This window comes from Dendrobates tinctorius, unplaced genomic scaffold (assembly GCF_039654945.1).
Source record: "Dendrobates tinctorius isolate UK_male_01 unplaced genomic scaffold, ASM3965494v1 ptg000028l, whole genome shotgun sequence".
Taxonomy (NCBI): domain Eukaryota; kingdom Metazoa; phylum Chordata; class Amphibia; order Anura; family Dendrobatidae; genus Dendrobates; species Dendrobates tinctorius.
In genome coordinates this window covers 92850529-92868256 of record NW_027361696.1, presented here as the reverse complement: position 1 = coordinate 92868256, position 17728 = coordinate 92850529, and the positions used below count along the sequence as shown (strand labels likewise).

The 17728-nt window shown below is 46.7% G+C and overlaps 1 protein-coding gene and 1 long non-coding RNA gene across 2 annotated transcripts in view; one reads left to right on the top strand and one right to left on the bottom strand.

Moving 5' to 3' along the window:
• The window catches only part of LOC141085636 (uncharacterized), a 611301-nt gene that overhangs the window by 345408 nt on the left and 248165 nt on the right, over window positions 1-17728 (top strand). The gene's annotated exons all lie outside the window — the stretch shown is intronic.
• CACNG7 (calcium voltage-gated channel auxiliary subunit gamma 7) overlaps window positions 1-17728 on the bottom strand; it is a 328444-nt gene that overhangs the window by 130479 nt on the left and 180237 nt on the right. The window contains exon 2 of the mRNA XM_073571171.1: window positions 8994-9231. Within this exon, the coding sequence (XP_073427272.1) occupies window positions 8994-9189 (196 nt within the window). The 5' untranslated portion in view covers window positions 9190-9231. The remainder of the gene's footprint in view (window positions 1-8993; window positions 9232-17728) is intronic.

Here is a 17728-nt window from a genome sequence, read left to right as displayed (position 1 = left end):
AGTGAGTGGTGACTAATGACACCCTAGCCAAATAGGCTGAGTTCACACGTGGCGTTTTTTTCGCGTTTCCACGGCGGTTTTAACCGCTCGATTTTGCCGCGAAAATGCAAAAAATAAGCATTCCATGCATTCCTATGGGATTCCGCAATGCTGTGCTAATGCTGCGGTTTTTACCGCGGCGGAGTCGCTTCGCGGTAAAAAACGCAGCATGCTCATTAATTTGCGGAATCGCGGCGATCCCGCACCCATAAGAATGCATTGTTCCGCTTACTTCCCGCATGTGGCTGGGCACACCATGCAGAAAGTAAGCAGAACATTTGCGGATGGTACCCACGGTCCGGAGGAGAGGAGGAGGCTGTCCTCCGGGCTTTGGGTACCATATTCCTGTAAAAAATAGAATTTAAAATAAAAAATATTGTTATTCTTACCTTCCGGCGTCCCGCGCAGCATTCCCGCCTCTCTCCACGCTCCCGGTCCCAGTAAGCCTTTGCGAAAATGCCCGCGATGATGTCCGTTCTCGCGGGATCGCGAAGTCTCGCGGTCATTCGCACGACATCATTGCGAATTACCACGAGACATCGCGATCCCGCGAGAACTGACGTCATCGTGGGCATTTTCGCAAAGGATTACTGGGAACGGATGCGCGGGACGTCGGAAGGTAAGAATAACACCATTTTTTATTTTTTTTACATTCTATCTTTTACTACTGATGCTGCATAGGCGGCCTCAGTAGTAAAAAGTTGGTCACACTTGTCAAACACTATGTTTGACGAGAGTGACCAACCTGTCAATCAGTTCTCCAAGCAATGCTCCAGATCACTTGGAAAACGCTAGCATTTTGCAAGCTAAATACGCTTGCAAAATGCTAGTTTTTCCGTGGGAAAATCGCGGGAATTTAAAATGCGATTTTCCAGGGGAATGGAATTCCGGAATTCTCGCGGTAATTTCCGCGAGAGTTCCGGTACGTGTGCACTTAGCCTTAAGGTTGGCCGATTGTTTCTGCACTGCATTAGTGCCCAGACAGCTGCCAGGGTGTGGTTACAGCCACTGCTCTCTGTATACTTGTAAGGGGTGTATAAGGACTGGTTTATGCCCCACTAGCTTCCTTGCCTGTGTATAAAGTATACGACCCTGAGAAGCTGGTACATTTAGTATGTCTTATAACACTGCTATATGTGTGTGTTGTAATATTGTTATGCTGTGTAATGCACTGTATAGATAGGGAAAGTGCAGTATTTTGGGTTTAGCCCACTAGAGGAGAGCATTGTAAGATAGTAATAAGCATATGATAGGAACTAGTTAATTTAAGAGGGGCCAATTGTGTAAGATAGAGAGAGCTTCCTGAATTTAATAGTAGGGGCTGGGTGCCTGGGCAGGGCAGTTGTGCCATGTAATGTTCAAGTAAAGGAGCCCAGCTCGTCCAGGGCATAGGAGCAATGGGAGGTAAAGGAATACAGGGCAGCTTCAACATGGTAGCAGTAAACTACGTGGGAAGATGCCTAAATGTCCGGGGCAAAACGGACAGGGAACTCCTGAATGTAGTTAGGCTGGCCAGACAAAATGCTGTGGTACCGGAGACGACAGTATGACCCTGCGATATTCCTGGAGGTGTAAGGAACAGCACAGGGAAAGGAAAGGTTATGGTGTGTGAAGGATCCTGTGTTGTACCTGAGACTAATCTGGACGAGCTGAGGCAAGAACTGAGTAAAGTTGTTTGTCTAAAACTGGATCTGAACTCTGCCTGGTATTTGAGAAGGGAAACCCCCAACAGACTGGAGAGGACTCTGATGTGCAAGTAAGTGAGCCATCAAATACACAACAGAAGGGACAATGTATTTATGTGACAGAGGGCCAGGGTGTGCCATTACTGCCACCCTCAGCCACGACAACCCCTTGGTCCCCGTTACATACTCACTTTGCCTCTATGACTGAAAGCCGGAAGCTACCAGGAGGAATAAAGTTCATTTTCTCTCGGTAGCCATGCTTTCAATGCTATTAAATTGCAGATTAATTCCATATCTGCAAGTTAGCAGCATTTGTGCACGTCACAGGTTCCCTTTAAGGCAGGATTTGCACATTTGTTGTATATGGTCCGTGCTTGGATCACAATATCCAGCTTCAACATCTGGTTTTCTGACCTGTAATAATTGCCATTTATAGGGATTCTGTATATAAAGAAGTAAGTTAAGGTCAACAAAATTTGTCAATGACACAAGAATGGATGGTCGTCATTAGGTCTAGAACTATGCATGCATTGTTTATTAAATGCTGTATATGGTCAACCAAGTTTGGAGTGGACCACAGATGTAGACAGGTGAATGTGTAGCACACCCCAATGCAGGATATTTCATTAGTTCTCTTGGGCTTGCAGATAATAATGGCAAAATGGTCTACTTGATCACATAAGACTGCAGGATATTTTTGGTGAGGTCACATTGGTATTAATAAAGTGGTATTGGTGCTAAGGGGTAACTTTTCTCCTTTTGGAGAGTGACATGCCTAGCCTGCCATGCCAATGTGAGGAGGCTTAAAAACCTTACAATGCTCATCTAGGAAATTAAATATGCAAATTGCTCTTCAGAGAGGAAGATGACTTGAACTCTAGTGCCACCTACTGGAATTAAAAAGTCATTATTGACTCTTTAACAAGCCTTGCCATATGACTTAGGATAAAATCCAAACCAGATTCTCAATTTGCAGACACAATGTTTTTGGGAATAGCCCTTCGTCAGTGCAAAATATGAGATCTGCTATGGCTATATGATAGGCTTCCTAGTGGGATCTATGGGGCAATCTCTCTTCTTGTGAAGAGAGACATGCCTAGTCTGGCATACTAATGTGAGGAGGCTTATAAGTCTTGCAATGCTCAAAAGGGATTCAATACAGTCTTTGGAGACCTCAATTGTGGCACACATCTTTTTGATCAAGGTATGGCTTTGCAATATGGTGATTTTTAATCGATTCACCACAAATCACTTTTGTAGGAGGAATTCAACAAAATGGACAAATGTGAATTTCAAAATATTCATTGAATTTTAAAAAATAAAATAAGTGGCATAAATATATATGCATACATCATAAATTCAGAAAATCAGGTATGCTAGTTTCATCTCTATATATAAATCTGAATGTGTGTGTGTGTATCACCAACCAATCATGAAGCAGCAGAGTGGGACACCAACCAATTACGAAGCAGCAGAGTGGGATGCGGTTGGAGAGCAGAGCTGAGGACGGATACAGCAGGACAATGCATGGAGAGTGGGGCTGTGAGGAAGACAGTCTTCAGGACAGGGGCGGAATAGTGCCGGCACCCTCCCAGCCCTGTCCCGGCTCAGTTGGCGGTACCCGTCGCCAACTGCGCTATCCCCCCTCTCCCCTGCAGCTTCCCGGCCTAAATTTAGTCCCCGGTTTCTACTGCGGCCTACTACAGCGCTAAGCCAAGCCCCCGTAGGCCATCTAATCACACGAGCTGCAGCTCAGCTCTAGCTCCGCCAACTCCAACAAGCTCTGCCCACTTCAGCCTCCCGTGCTGGGCCTCGCCCCCGCAGGCCGCCCAACCACATGCGCTGCAGCTCCGCTCTATCTCCACCCACTCCGCCCAGCTCTGGCCACTCCGGCCGAATGAAAAATCTGCACACATCTTCCCTCTTAAAGGGATCTCCTGTATGGAAGTTAGGGCAAATCCCTCAGCACTCTGATTCTGACCCCAGGCCCCTATTAAAGGGATCATTGGTAAGGAAGTTTGGACCGTTCCACTCAGCTCTGTGGTTCTGACTCCAGGGTCTCTTAAAGGGATCCCCAGTATGGAAGTTAGGGCAATTCCACTCAGTGTTCTGGTTCTGACCCCAGGCCCCTCTTAAATGATCCACTGTTTGGAAGTCAGGGCAATTGCCTTCAAATGCTCTGGTACTGACCCCAGACCTCTATTAAAGGGATCATTGATATGGAAGTCAGGGAAAATCCATCCAGAGCTTTGGTTTTGACCCCAGGCCTCTCTTAAAGGGATCCCCGGTATGGAACTTAGGACTGTTCCACTCAGCGCTGTGGTTCTGACCCCAGGGCCTCTTAAAGGGATCATTGGTATGGAAGTTAGGGCAAATCCACTCAGAGATCTGATTCTGACCCCATGCCCCTCTTAAAGTGAAGGCAAATCCACTCTGCGCTTTGGTACTGACCCCAAGCCCCTCTTAAAGGGATCCGCGGTATGGAAGTGAGGGGAAATCCACTCTGCGCTCTGATTCTGACCACAGGCCTCTCTTAATGGGATCTCCGGTATGGAAGTTAGGGTAAATCCCTCAGTGCTCTGATTCTCACCCCAGGCTTCTATTAAAGGGATCATTGGTATTTAAGTCAGGGCAAATCCACTCAGCGCTCTGGTTCTCACCCCAGTTTCTCTTAAAGGGATCATTGGTATGGAATTTAGGGCAAATCCACTCTGCGCTTTGGTTCTGACCCCAGGGTCTCTTAAAGGGATCCCTGGTATGGATGTGAGGGCAAATCCACTCTGCGCTCTGATTCTGACCCCAGGCCTCTCTTAAAGAGATCTCTGGTATGGAAGATAGGGTAAATCCCTTAGTGCTCTGATTCTCACCCCAGGCTTCTATTAAAGGGATCATTGGTATTTAAGTCAGGGCAAATCCACTCAGCGTTCTGGTTCTGACGCCAGGCTGATGGGATGATGTGGGATATTAGGGGTAGTAGTCCGGTGGCTCTGGCTGATGGGATGATGTGGGATATTAGGGGTAGTAGTCCGATGGCTCTGGCTGATGGGATGATGTGGGATATTAGGGGTAGTAGTCCAGTGACTCTGGCTGACGGGATGATGTGGGATATTGGGGGTAGTAGTCCGGTGGCTCTGGCTGATGGGATGATGTGGGATATTAGGGGTAGTAGTCCGGTGGCTCTGGCTGATGGGATGATGTGGGATATTAGGGGTAGTAGTCCGGCAGCAGAGATAGGATGATATGGGATATTAGTGGAAGTTGTCCGGTAGCTATGGCTGATGGGATGATGTGGGATATTAGGGGGAGTAGTCCAATGGCTCTGGCTGAAGGGATAATGTCTGATATTAGGGGTAGTAGTCCTGTGGCTTTGACAGGATGATGTGGGATATTAGGGGTAGTAGTCCGGTAGCTTTGACGGGATGATGTGGGATATTAGTAGTCCAGTGGCTCTGGCTGATGGGACGATGTGGGATACTAGGGGTAGTAGTCTGGTAGCTCTGGCTGACTGGATGATGTGGGATATTATAGTGAATGTGGCCATGCGGAGTGAGCGGGGCTCTACACCCAGCTTTATATATATAGATATAATCATTATAACTTGTTATAACTAACCGTAGTTAGTTACTATGCCTGGGCAGTGCCGGGCTCTTCAGCTAGTGCTAAATAAAACTCTTAAAACAAAATCATGAAGAGGGAGATCAAAAATATATGTCTTCCCTTACATGTCTGCTGCAAATGAACAGAAGCAGAATTTATGTTCTGTTGCACTTTTGAAGCACTTAATATATTTGCTTTCCTGAAATCTATATAAGCAAAATGAGAAATTTATAGCTAGGAGAATATTACATAATTCCAAATCCAATCATATTGTTCCATGATGCCACTAGCATTCCTCCATACCAAGCAACATAATCCACTCAAGCTAAAAGGTATCATTGGAAATTGAAGTATCACTTCAAGTGCAATAAACCTATTTGAAATGTCATAGACAACCTCCCTATGTTATCACATTAAATTGCTTATTACTTGCCAAAGTGTCACTCAGTGTTTAAGGATCTTTACCCTTTCCTATCGTAAGCAAATCACTCATACTTTTACCACTAGATGGTTCAGGCTGACTTTAACCTCAAAACATTTTCAATTCTAATGTGCTTTTATTCTGTATGATATTATGCTCTACTGTACCGGTTGACATCCTATTTTTCTACTGACCTGTTCACTATTCACATCTACATTTCAATTTCTATTGCTTATGTGTCTACAAGCCTTTCCATGTCTTGTCAGAAATGTAGTGATAGGTGTTACTATGATGACAATCACACCCATATTATATCTGACTAAGTTACAAAAAAACACCAGTAGTTTAGGTAACATTTAAAAAATAGGATACCCTATAACAGATACTGTATTACAATAGGGCCTTAAAGAGGACCGTTCATGACTTTTTAGCCTTTAAACTGACTATATCCTGAGATAGAAGCTGAATAACTGAGTAGCATGTGTTTCACCATTTTGTGATAGATCCTGTCATTACTGGAATATGAGCTAATAAACTTTTTGTCTAAATTTTCCCTTCAGCCACATCGATGGTAACAGATTCTTATCAGGGGTTGTATACTACAGTATTTCTACCTTTGTGATGCTGGCCAAATATAATTGAACATTGGTATGGAGCAAGCAGCATCCCATGATCTAGCTCCACAAAAAGAGCCGTACTGCCCATCACTAGCCTCTATGACGAGCAGCTGTTGCACTTGCTGCTCTCCTCCTGTTTCCACACTGTGTGAACCAGTAGGTATCCGTTGTAAGGACTACTTATGCTGAGAATCCTTACACTGACCTTCACTGTAGGTATATTTTGTCTGCTCTACCTCTGTAAAACTGCCAGCTTTATGATTGGACAACATCATAGAGGTGAAAATAGTTCACGCCTCTTTAAAAGAAGTTCCTTCTTCAGGGTTTTGATGAAAGGTGACATAATGTGCAGTTGCTGGAATCATTTATTTTTCGTTGTTGGTATGCTATCAGCTTAGCATTATATTAATTTGGTGATGGCAACAGTGAAAAGGCCATTTCTCCAAAGTGTCTTAGGAACCCAGACTGCATGTCGCTTGTGCCACTGTTAACAGCCTGTGTGGCCACATTATGCTACCATGTACTGCGACATCTCTAGTCTTGTCTCTCATTGAGCACCACAGGAACGTCATTGGTTGAGAATTACAAAGGAAGCTGACAGAAGTGGATTCTGATTATTTGCCCAAATACATTCAGCATAGCAGAACATAAGTATGTGTTTTTTCTGTGCTTCATGCCCATATTTCATATTGAATACATTAAGGTGTTTTGAAAAGTGAGTTTCCATATTTTCATCATGTGAATATCATTAACATGCCTATCCATCCTGTGGTTTTCATAATGTTACGACTTTTCCTTCTCAGTGTTCCACTTTCAATGTTGAAGAGAGAATGTGTAAAATTTAAAAAAGAAAAAAATATAAAAAAAAATTTTTAATATTGAAACTTGATTTGAAGGGAGTGTATTACCCTAAATGCAAAATTCTACTTTGACTATCTAAACTACATAACCTTGTAGGAAATGATGAATCAATAAAATAAAATAGTTTTTTTTTAATCTATTCCTCCATTGTCCAAAAAATCTACTTTATTGTGATGTGTAATTAAAGGTGCTCGGTGCACCCTTGATGTGGTAAAACGCTTGTTACACTCTTTGACCCACTTAATTTAGATTATTGTCGATTATTGCCACACCTTCTATTTTGATTGACTGTGCTGACATTCCCAGAGCTAATTCTCTTTGAAGATCAACCTCTGTTATGTGATCAGTGACCCTGTGCACAGAACATTCTTTCCTTTTTGATAGCATCACTCAGGTATAGCTGTGTAGCAATGTCAGGTGCTCAGAGAGATTTGTGAGCTCTCTCCTGCACTGGAGTGAAAGCAGAGGATATCAGCACTGTCAACAGTGAGGAGAGAGATTTGTGAGCTCTCTCCTGCACTGGAGTGAAAGCAGATGATATCATCACTGTCAATAGTGAGGAGAGAGAGATTTGTGAGTTCTCTCCTGCACTGGAGTAACAGCAAAGAATATGAGCACTGTAAACAGTGAGGAGAGAAAGATTTGTGAGCTCTCTCCTGCACTGGAGTGAAAGCAGAATAGATGAACACTGTCAACAGCGAGGAAAGAGATTTGTGAACTCTCTCCTGCACTGGATTGAAAGCAAAGGATATGAGCACTGTAAACAGAGAGGAGAGAGAGATTTGTGAGCTCTCTCCTGCACTGGAGTGAAAGAAAAGGATATGACCACTGTCATCAGTGAGGGGACAGAGATTCCTGAACCCTCTCCTGCACTGGAGTGAAAGCAGAAGAGATGAACACTGTCAACAGTGAGGAATGAGAGACTTATGAGCTCTCTCCTGCACTGGAGTGAAAGCAGAAGAGTTGAACACTTTAGGAATCTAAATAAGTTGGTGGAACAGTGGAATGAGGTATTTAGACACAGCAAGGATGCACTGAGTATCTTAATTTACATATTACAATGCATTATTTTGTGAAGCAATGGAGGAACAGTTTTAAAAATTAAAGAACATTTTTATTGTTGCTTCATTGCCTTAAAATCTTTCTGGTAAATTTGAAGTGACAAACTCCACTTAAACACAATGGTCCTGATTCTTCAAGAATGGCTTTATTCACACCAATCTTGATGAGTGAGAGGCTATTGATTCATCAAAAGGCACAAACTGCTTAATAAATCCAACATGTCTGAAAAGTGGCACGTGCCTCAGTGCACCTCACCACAAATCTTATTCCTGTCAGTGACGGAAGTAACATTTTTGCATACTGTATGACACCACTTTTGATTGATTTGTTATGTGAAAGTTGACATGCCCTAGCCTAACCTGGTTCCTCCTCATCTCTGCCACTTTAGTGGAACTGACCAAAATGGTCTAAAAATATTAAAAGTTGATTTTGGTTCCAAATTTATGTTGCGAAAATTTTTTTGGAGAGCACTCAACATGTTTTAAGCCATAATTATGCTAAAAAAAACTTTGCTGAATCAGGGCCTAGGTGATTTACTGATGAAACATTAAGGAATATTACAATGCAAAATCTACTTGACTTATGGGATGGAGTCTATTATCCCATATATAGTAATCGAGTATTTACAGAACAAAATAAATATAATTGTTATATCAAAAAAGATGTAAGTTATTCACATATACAAATAATACGATATAATGAACACCTTACCCGCCACAAAACACACTCTCCATAGGCCAGCATGTAATGCCATCTTGACTTCAGTTGTTTGATTTTGAGGTGAGACAATCCCTTCTTCCATGTACAGCCAGTAGTCAGTGCTAACGGCTATGCCCACCAGAAGGAGACCACACGCTCCGAAGACACTACTAAGTAGGGTCAATGCACGGCTGCTGCAATTACTCATCCTAGGGCGTAGGAGGAATCCAGTCACAAATGTTGCAGTTACCTGTTTAGAAAAGTAAGAAAAAGAAGATAACATGTAAGATTAGTACCACTGGGGGTAAGTTTTAATGACACGCATTCGGTATGACGTCTGTACAGGTCTGTCCTTGTATTTAAGATTCTCCAACATGGAAAAAAACGTGAAAGTAGGTATTTTTATTCTGAAATATGAACAGAGATGTCAATCTTGAAGTGTCCTCAAGCCTTCCACAGGGTGGTCCACAATAGGTGTGTGATGTTCAAAGGAGCGGTGGGAGGCAAAACTAATTCTACTATGTTGTTATAGGTAGTAGTCAAGGGGAAGCATATGGAAAAAAAATCAATAAAATGTAAATGTGTTTGGTAGAGTTGAGCGAAACAGGTCGGTCAGATTCAAAAGTCGCCGACTTTCGCCAAAGTCTGGTTTCACCGAGCGAAACCCGACCATAGAGTGAGGTCCGCCATGCGGTCGTCGACCCGAGCACCAAAGTCGGATCTCACAGAATGCTTCACGTGACTTTTTTTTTCAGCCAATGAGCAAGGACGTACACTGTGGGCAACGAGATGACATGTGCAGGGTCCGGGGAGAGAGAGAGATTTTGCACACTTTAAAAAAGCGGTCCAGCATGTATGTGTCCTTCACTCCTTGCCGACTTTGCTCCCCCATTGACTTGCATTGGGTTTCATGTTTCAGTCAGACCTTCGACTTTTCCCGATAGTCGGACGATTTCGTTCGACTCGACTTTTGAGAAAGTCGGCTTTCATGAAACCCGACTCGACCCTAAAAAAGGCAGAGTCGCTCATCTCTAGTGTTTGGCACTGTTGTTCACAAACTTTGTCAACCGCATTGGTGATCTGGTGAGGAATCTTAGATAGTGGGTGACTTGATAGTCCTGTAAAATGTAACTTTAAAAATTATTAGTTGGTTACATACATTAACTTTGCTCTTGGGTCTAAAGAAAGGGGTTATGGTTTTGACTCATATTGTCCTTCTGGGTATGTGAGATCCCAAAACTTGTGACCAAGTCACACGCTTGCTACATACGTGATCATCCACTACACATGCACCTTAGTTATAAGTGGGCACAAACACACAATGGATGCGCATTTACAAAATCACTGGATACACAGATAGGAAAGGACCTTTGTGGAAGAACCGTATAAAGGCTCTTTCTAATCCAAAACTTCATCATAATGTACAATTCCACATATTTTGGAGGTGGAAATGGGCCCCTTTAACTCTTTGGTCCATGTGTGGTTGCACGAGTTGCACCAATGATATGTCTGCCCTTCCACAAAATACAGACATGCACACTTACATGTGCAGTTTTACATAAAAACATGGCTCTAAGGGGTAAGGTTTCTCCTTGTGGAGAGTGACAAACCACATCTGGAATGCCAGTATGAGGAGATTGAAACACCTTGCATGCTCCTCTGGTAAATTAAATATGAAAATTGTCTCTTCAGAGAGGAAGAGGACTTGAACTCTGTGCCACCTATTGGAGGTAGCACTTCTAGAAGTTAATATTGACCCATAATGAGCCATTTCCCCGTTACATCCCAGTCTTAGCCTCTCACCTAGCCAAATTTGATCTCATATTTTGCACTGATGAGGGGCAATACCCCGAAACACCATGTCTGCAAATTGGGATTCAAGTTTGACTTTTATCCTAAGTCATGTAACAAGTAGTGTTGAGCATTCCGATACCGCAAGTATCGGGTATCGGCCGATATTAGCGGTATCGGAATTCCGATACTTAATTCCGATACTTTTTTCATATCGGATTCCGGGATCGGAATCGGAATAGGAAGTTCCCATCATGCTATGAGCCTGCTTGCTTTGATTAAGCCAATGGGAATCCTCCGAAGTGTGGGCACATCCTGTTAGGCATGTAGGCATGTTAACTATTGGCATGGCTGTGATTGGCTGCCGAAATGATGTCATGATGCACTATAAAAGCCACCGCAGCCGCCATTTCTGGTCACGCTGCTGTGAATTCAGTTAGGGACAGGCTGCTGTAGAAGACTGTGAGGGACAGTTAGAAATAGCGATTCCACCAAACATCTAGTGCTTTACCCAGGCTACATAAACCACCACTGTAGCGTTCTTTGCCCTAGCAGCAGTGTTCACAGCTGTCTGCAAGGGCTGTGTGAGTGCAGCTCACGCTGTGGAGTGGGTCCTGCAGCCACGTCAGGCTGTAGGCCACCCAGTGTGATCACTGCTGCCTCATACATCTTTTATTTTTTGAGCTGCATTTTTTAAATAATTTCAATCTAGTGTGCTTCCATCCGTATCCATATACGTTGGTTGCAAACACTAGTAGTAGACAGCGGAGCCTTTCTGCAGCCTTTCAGTGCTAGTGTCCACTTTGCTGCACTGTTCACGGCTGTCTGAGAGGTCTCTGACTGTGTGTGAGTGCAGCTCACGCTGAGTAGTGTGTCCTGCAGCTACGTCTGGCTGTAGGACGCTCAGCGTGCGTCACTGCCTCACACATATTTTTATTTGAGTGCAGCTCATTTTTTCTTCTATTAGTGTGCATCCATCCGTCTCCATCTACGGTGGTTGCAAACACTATATAGGAGTACACAGCGGAGCCTTTCTGCAGCCTGTCAGTGCCAGTGCCCACTTAGCTGCACTGTTGACGGCTGTCTGAGAGGTCTCTGACTGTGTGTGAGTGCAGCTCACGCTGAGTAGAGTGTCCTGCAGCTACGTCTGGTTGTAGGACGCTCAACGTGCGTCACTGCCTCACACATATTTGTCTTTGAGTGCAGCTCATTTTTTCTTCTCCTATTAGTGTGCATCCATCCGTATCCATCAACATTGGTTGGTTGCAAACACTATATAGGAGTAGATAGAGGAGCCTTTTTTTCTGGCTTGTGCCCTGCCGGCGCAGCCAGATTAGTATTACCCAATTTTTTTGGAGCCTCATCTTTTGCATTGTAGGTTACCTGCCTGCATTGTAATAGCTCCAAAAAGTTGGTGATACTATCAGTTTCAATTCTTTGTTCTCATACTTTGAGTTTGTTTCAAACAAAGAAACCACATAAAAAGTTCACCAAACACTACATTTTGAACTTGTGTAGGCCACATCAGCTCCTATTAAAGTCTAGTCCACACACACACACTTCATAAAATTAGTGTTTCTTGTACCTGTAACCAGCTGTTCAGGAATAAGCACACTAAGGCCCCCCTTTGTACTTTTTTGCCTATCTTAAGCAGTCTTGCAAGATGAAGAAGGCAGGGAGTAAGGCGCGGGGGCGTGGGCGTGGAGTTTCAGCAGGGAGAGGACGTGGGGATTCTGCAGGGAGAGGACGTGGGGATTCTACAGGTAGAGGACGTGGGGATTCTGGGCCTGCTGCGGGCACCAGTGGATCAGCATCCCCCAGTTTTAGCAGGCAACAGTCCTTTATGCGCAGCTTTGTAGGACCTCAACGTACCCCACTGCTGCGGGAGGAACAAATTGAAGCCGTTGTCGGATGGATGGCAGCTAACGCATCGACTTCAATTACTTCCGCATCCTCTCAGGGTCAGAGCACCGAAGAGCAACCATCTGTCTCTTCACCACCTGCCAAAGTGCCCAGGCAGTCAGAGAGACATGGACAGGAGCCATCACAGTCTCTACTTCTGTTCTCGGAATCTGTTGGCTTGGAAAGAGGGGGCCAGCCAAGCAGCATTCCTGAATGTGAAGAAGAGGGAGTATGCAGTGATGCGCAACTTCTTTGTCCCTCTGAATCTGAAGAGGCGAGTGGGCCAGTGCCTATGGTCAGCACACCTCAGTACGCATCAGATGATGACGAGACTCAGTTGCCACTTTCTGGTGCGTACGGTGCTGGCGAGACAACCCCGGAGAAGCAGCTGTTTGAAGAGGGGAGGGAAGATGATGAGGTCCTTGACCCATCATGGCGTGAGCAACAGGAAGGTGGTGGTAGCAGCTCTGAGGAAGAGATTCCCCTACCGGCCAAAACAGGAGGCAGAGGGAGGGGGAAGACTTGGTTGCCTGTACCCTCCACTTCGGCACCCGTTAGGAGCATTCCTCCTTCCAAAGGCAAACCGGGCGCTCACAAGAGTTGCAGTGCGTGGTCCTTTTTTGACACAGTTGCAGATGACATTTGCTTTGTCAAATGCAAGCTGTGTCATCAGAGAGTCAAAAGAGGGAGAAATGTCAGCAACCTCAATACCACAAATATGTGGAAACATGTGCGCACCAAGCACGAGTTGGAGTTGCAGAGACACCCTGAAGACGTAGGCCAACGTACAGCACCACCTACCACCTCTTCAGTTCGTGTTGGGCCCTCTTCCTCCAGCTCACACACTGCTGGTTCGGCTTCCTCACAGGATCGCCAAGGAAGAACCTCTGCCACTGTTGTCCGGAGACCCTGTCAGATTCCACCCATAACAGCACGTTCCCATCCATCACAGCCATCGGTAGCACAGGCATGGGATAAAAGGCGCCCTTACTCGGCAAACCATCCCCGAGCACAGTCTCTGAATGCTGGCATTGCCAAACTTCTGGCAGTTGAAATGCTGTCATTCAGGCTGGTGGACACTGACACCTTCCGGGACTTAATGGCATTGGCAGTCCCCCAATACAACGTGCCCAGCTGCTTTTATTTCAGCAGGCGAGCCGTCCCTGCCCTGCAGAAACATGTTGAGGGCAAAATAAAACATGCGCTACTAAACGCCATTAGTAGCAAGGTCCACCTGACCACCGATGCGTGGACCAGTAACCATGGACAGGGACGATACCTTTCCCTCACTGCCCACTGGGTCAATGTTGTGGAGCCGGGTACGGATCTGGAGAGTGGCGCTGTACGTGTTCTTCCAACGCCACGGATTGCAGGACTCCAGTCTGTACACATAGACTCCTCCTCCTACTCAAGTTCCTCAGAAACAGCAGAGCAGGAGCCTGTTACGACCGATATGAGCACAGCCGTGGCCAAACGTCAACAGGCTGTACTCAAATTAATTTCTTTGGGGAATCGAAGCCACACAGCGCAGGAGCTCTGGAATGCTATCAAGCTGGAGAGCGATGTGTGGTTTGGGCCAGCGAATCTCCAGCCGGGCTTGGTAGTGTGTGACAATGGCCGAAATCTGGTGGCAGCTCTTGGCCTAGGCAACCTCACACACATCCCATGTCTGGCACATGTTCTTAACTTGGTCGTGCAGAGCTTTCTGAGGGACTATCCGGATCTTGATGCACTGTTACACAAGGTCCGCATAGAGTGCGCTCACTTGCGACGTTCCAGCACGGCAAGATCGCGCCTCGCTGCTCTGCAGCGACGATTTGGCCTTCCGGAACATCGCATCATATGTGACCTACCCACCCGGTGGAATTCAACGTTACATATGTTGGAGCGGTTGTGTGAGCAGCAGGCAGCAGTCATGGAGTACCAGCTGCATCAGGCGCAAACAAGTCGCACTGTGCGCCGTTCACACTTCAGCACCATTGAGTGGGCCTCTATGAAGGACATCTGCCTCGTTTTGCGTGCCTTCGATGAATCCACGCGGATGGCGAGTGCAGATGATGCACTAGTCAGCATGACTGTCCCCCTTATCTGCCTGCTTCAACAAACACTGCAAGCACTAAGGGATGAGGTTTCAGAAGAGGTGGAGGATGAGGAGTCCCAAATGCCATCTGCTTCTGGACAGTCTGCGCTACGTGTTTCCTCACAAAGGCCTAGGCAGGGGACACTTTGTGAGGAGGATGAGGAGGAGTCGATGGAGGAGGAAGACATCTCTCCAGAGGAGGGAGGTACACAAACCTCTACTCAGTATGTACAGCGAGGGTGGGGTGATGCAGAGCAGGTCGAGGTCACGCCTCAAACAGGGGACAGCGGTTCTTTGGCAGTTGGGAGTCTGCAGCACATGGTTGATTTCATGCTGCAGTGCCTGAGAAACGACCGCCGCATCGCCCACATTCTCGTCTCGGCTGATTATTGGGTGTACACCCTCCTAGATCCTCGCTACCGGGACAGCGTACAAAGGCTCATACCAACGTTGAACCGGGAGCGTAAAATGCGGGAGTACGAAGAGTCACTGGTGCAGTCCATAATGTTTTCCATTCCACCCGACAGCATTGTTGCTAGTGCTTTACAAAGCAGCTCTGTGCGTCGAGGCAGTGGAGGAAACTCTGCACAAAGAGGGAGCAGAGGCAGTGCCGCAGCACAAGGCAAGACCACTATGGCCCAAATGTGGCAAAGTTTTGTGTGTCCACCACAATTGTCTACACCATCAGCGACGCCTCGAGTCAGCAGGAGGCAACGCTTCCGTCAGATGGTGTCAGACTACATGTCTTGCCCTGTCGCTGTACTCCCAGATGGCTCTTCCCCCTTCAAGTTTTGGGTCTCTAAGCTGGATACATGGCCAGAGCTTAGCCAGTATGCATTGGAGGTGCTGGCTTGCCCTGCTGCCAGTGTATTATCGGAACGTGTCTTTAGTGCCGCAGGTGGTGTACTAACAGACCGTCGCACGCGACTATCTTCCGATAATGTTGACCGGCTGACTTTTCTGAAAATGAACAAGGCCTGGATCTCCAAAGACTTTGCCATTCCTCTTACAGACTAAATTAGTGGTTGGCAACTGTATCCAGGTCTGCTGGTGTGTTCATTTTTCTACCACCTGAACTATAATCCCTGTGCTTCAACACAGCCAGTTGTCGCTCAGATGTGTCGTCTGCACAGAGAAACACACTAGCTCCTGTGTTACTGGGGTTCAGTAATGCCAGCTGATCCCCTGCTGTGTGGACGGCAGAGTCACCAGCTCCATCAACATTCAAACCACTACTGATTTTTAACCGTGCCCAACTTAGGTCTCTGGCTCCACTGTCTCTACTATTTCCCCTGTGTGTCCGGCAAGGTCTCCTGCTCTGTCCACATTCCCATAACCAGTAGTGGGAATGAGGACAGAGCTGGCGAACTTGCCGGACAAACATCAGGGGATCAACTGATGGGACTGAGCACCAGTAACACAGGAACAAGTGTAGATTGTGCTGACGCCACTTCAGAGATGTAGCTGGCGGGGTTGGAGGCCAGGGTAAATAGTAGAGACAGTGGAGCCAGAGGCCTAAGTGGAGCATGGTTAGAATCAGTAGTAGTCCACAACCTCCATAAAAACCGATGCCCATTGGCCTCTGCATGCGGCATGCGTAATCCTGGGCTCCAACAGCGTCAGTTGGTGTTCAGAAGTGTCGTCTCCACAGAGCCAAACACATTCGTTCAAGTGTTAGTGGGGTTCAGCACTGCCAGCTGTTCCCCTGCTGTGGAGATGGCAAGTCTCCTGCTGCCTTCACCTGCCAAAATCCAGTAGGCCCCAGCCTGCTCCTCGCCTAATCCTGGGCTCCAACAGCGTCAGTTGGTGTTCAGAAGTGTCGTCTCCACAGAGCCAAACACATTCGTTCAAGTGTTAGTGGGGTTCAGCACTGTCAGCTGTTCCCCTGCTGTGGAGATGGCAAGTCTCCTGCTGCCTTCACCTGCCAAAATCCAGTAGGCCCCAGCCTGCTCCTCGCCTAATCCTGGGCTCCAACAGCGTCAGTTGGTGTTCAGAAGTGTCGTCTCCACAGAGCCAAACACATTCGTTCAAGTGTTAGTGGGGTTCAGCACTGTCAGCTGTTCCCCTGCTGTGGAGATGGCAAGTCTCCTGCTGCATTCACCTGCCAAAATCCAGTAGGCCCCAGCCTGCTCCTCGCCTAATCCTGGGCTCCAACAGCGTCAGTTGGTGTTCAGAAGTGTCGTCTCCACAGAGCCAAACACATTCATTCAAGTGTTAGTGGGGTTCAGCACTGTCAGCTGTTCCCCTGCTGTGGAGATGGCAAGTCTCCTGCTGCATTCACCTGCCAAAATCCAGTAGGCCCCAGCCTGCTCCTCGCCTAATCCTGGGCTCCAACAGCGTCAGTTGGTGTTCAGAAGTGTCGTCTCCACAGAGCCAAACACATTCGTTCAAGTGTTAGTGGGGTTCAGCACTGTCAGCTGTTCCCCTGCTGTGGAGATGGCAAGTCTCCTGCTGCCTTCACCTGCCAAAATCCAGTAGGCCCCAGCCTGCTCCTCGCCTAATCCTGGGCTCCAACAGCGTCAGTTGGTGTTCAGAAGTGTCGTCTCCACAGAGCCAAACACATTCGTTCAAGTGTTAGTGGGGTTCAGCACTGTCAGCTGTTCCCCTGCTGTGGAGATGGCAAGTCTCCTGCTGCATTCACCTGCCAAAATCCAGTAGGCCCCAGCCTGCTCCTCGCCTAATCCTGGGCTCCAACAGCGTCAGTTGGTGTTCAGAAGTGTCGTCTCCACAGAGCCAAACACATTCGTTCAAGTGTTAGTGGGGTTCAGCACTGTCAGCTGATCCCCTGCTGTGGAGATGGCAAGTCTCCTGCTGCATTCACCTGCCAAAATCCAGTAGGCCCCAGCCTGCTCCTCGCCTAATCCTGGGCTCCAACAGCGTCAGTTGGTGTTCAGAAGTGTCGTCTCCACAGAGCCAAACACATTCGTTCAAGTGTTAGTGGGGTTCAGCACTGTCAGCTGTTCCCCTGCTGTGG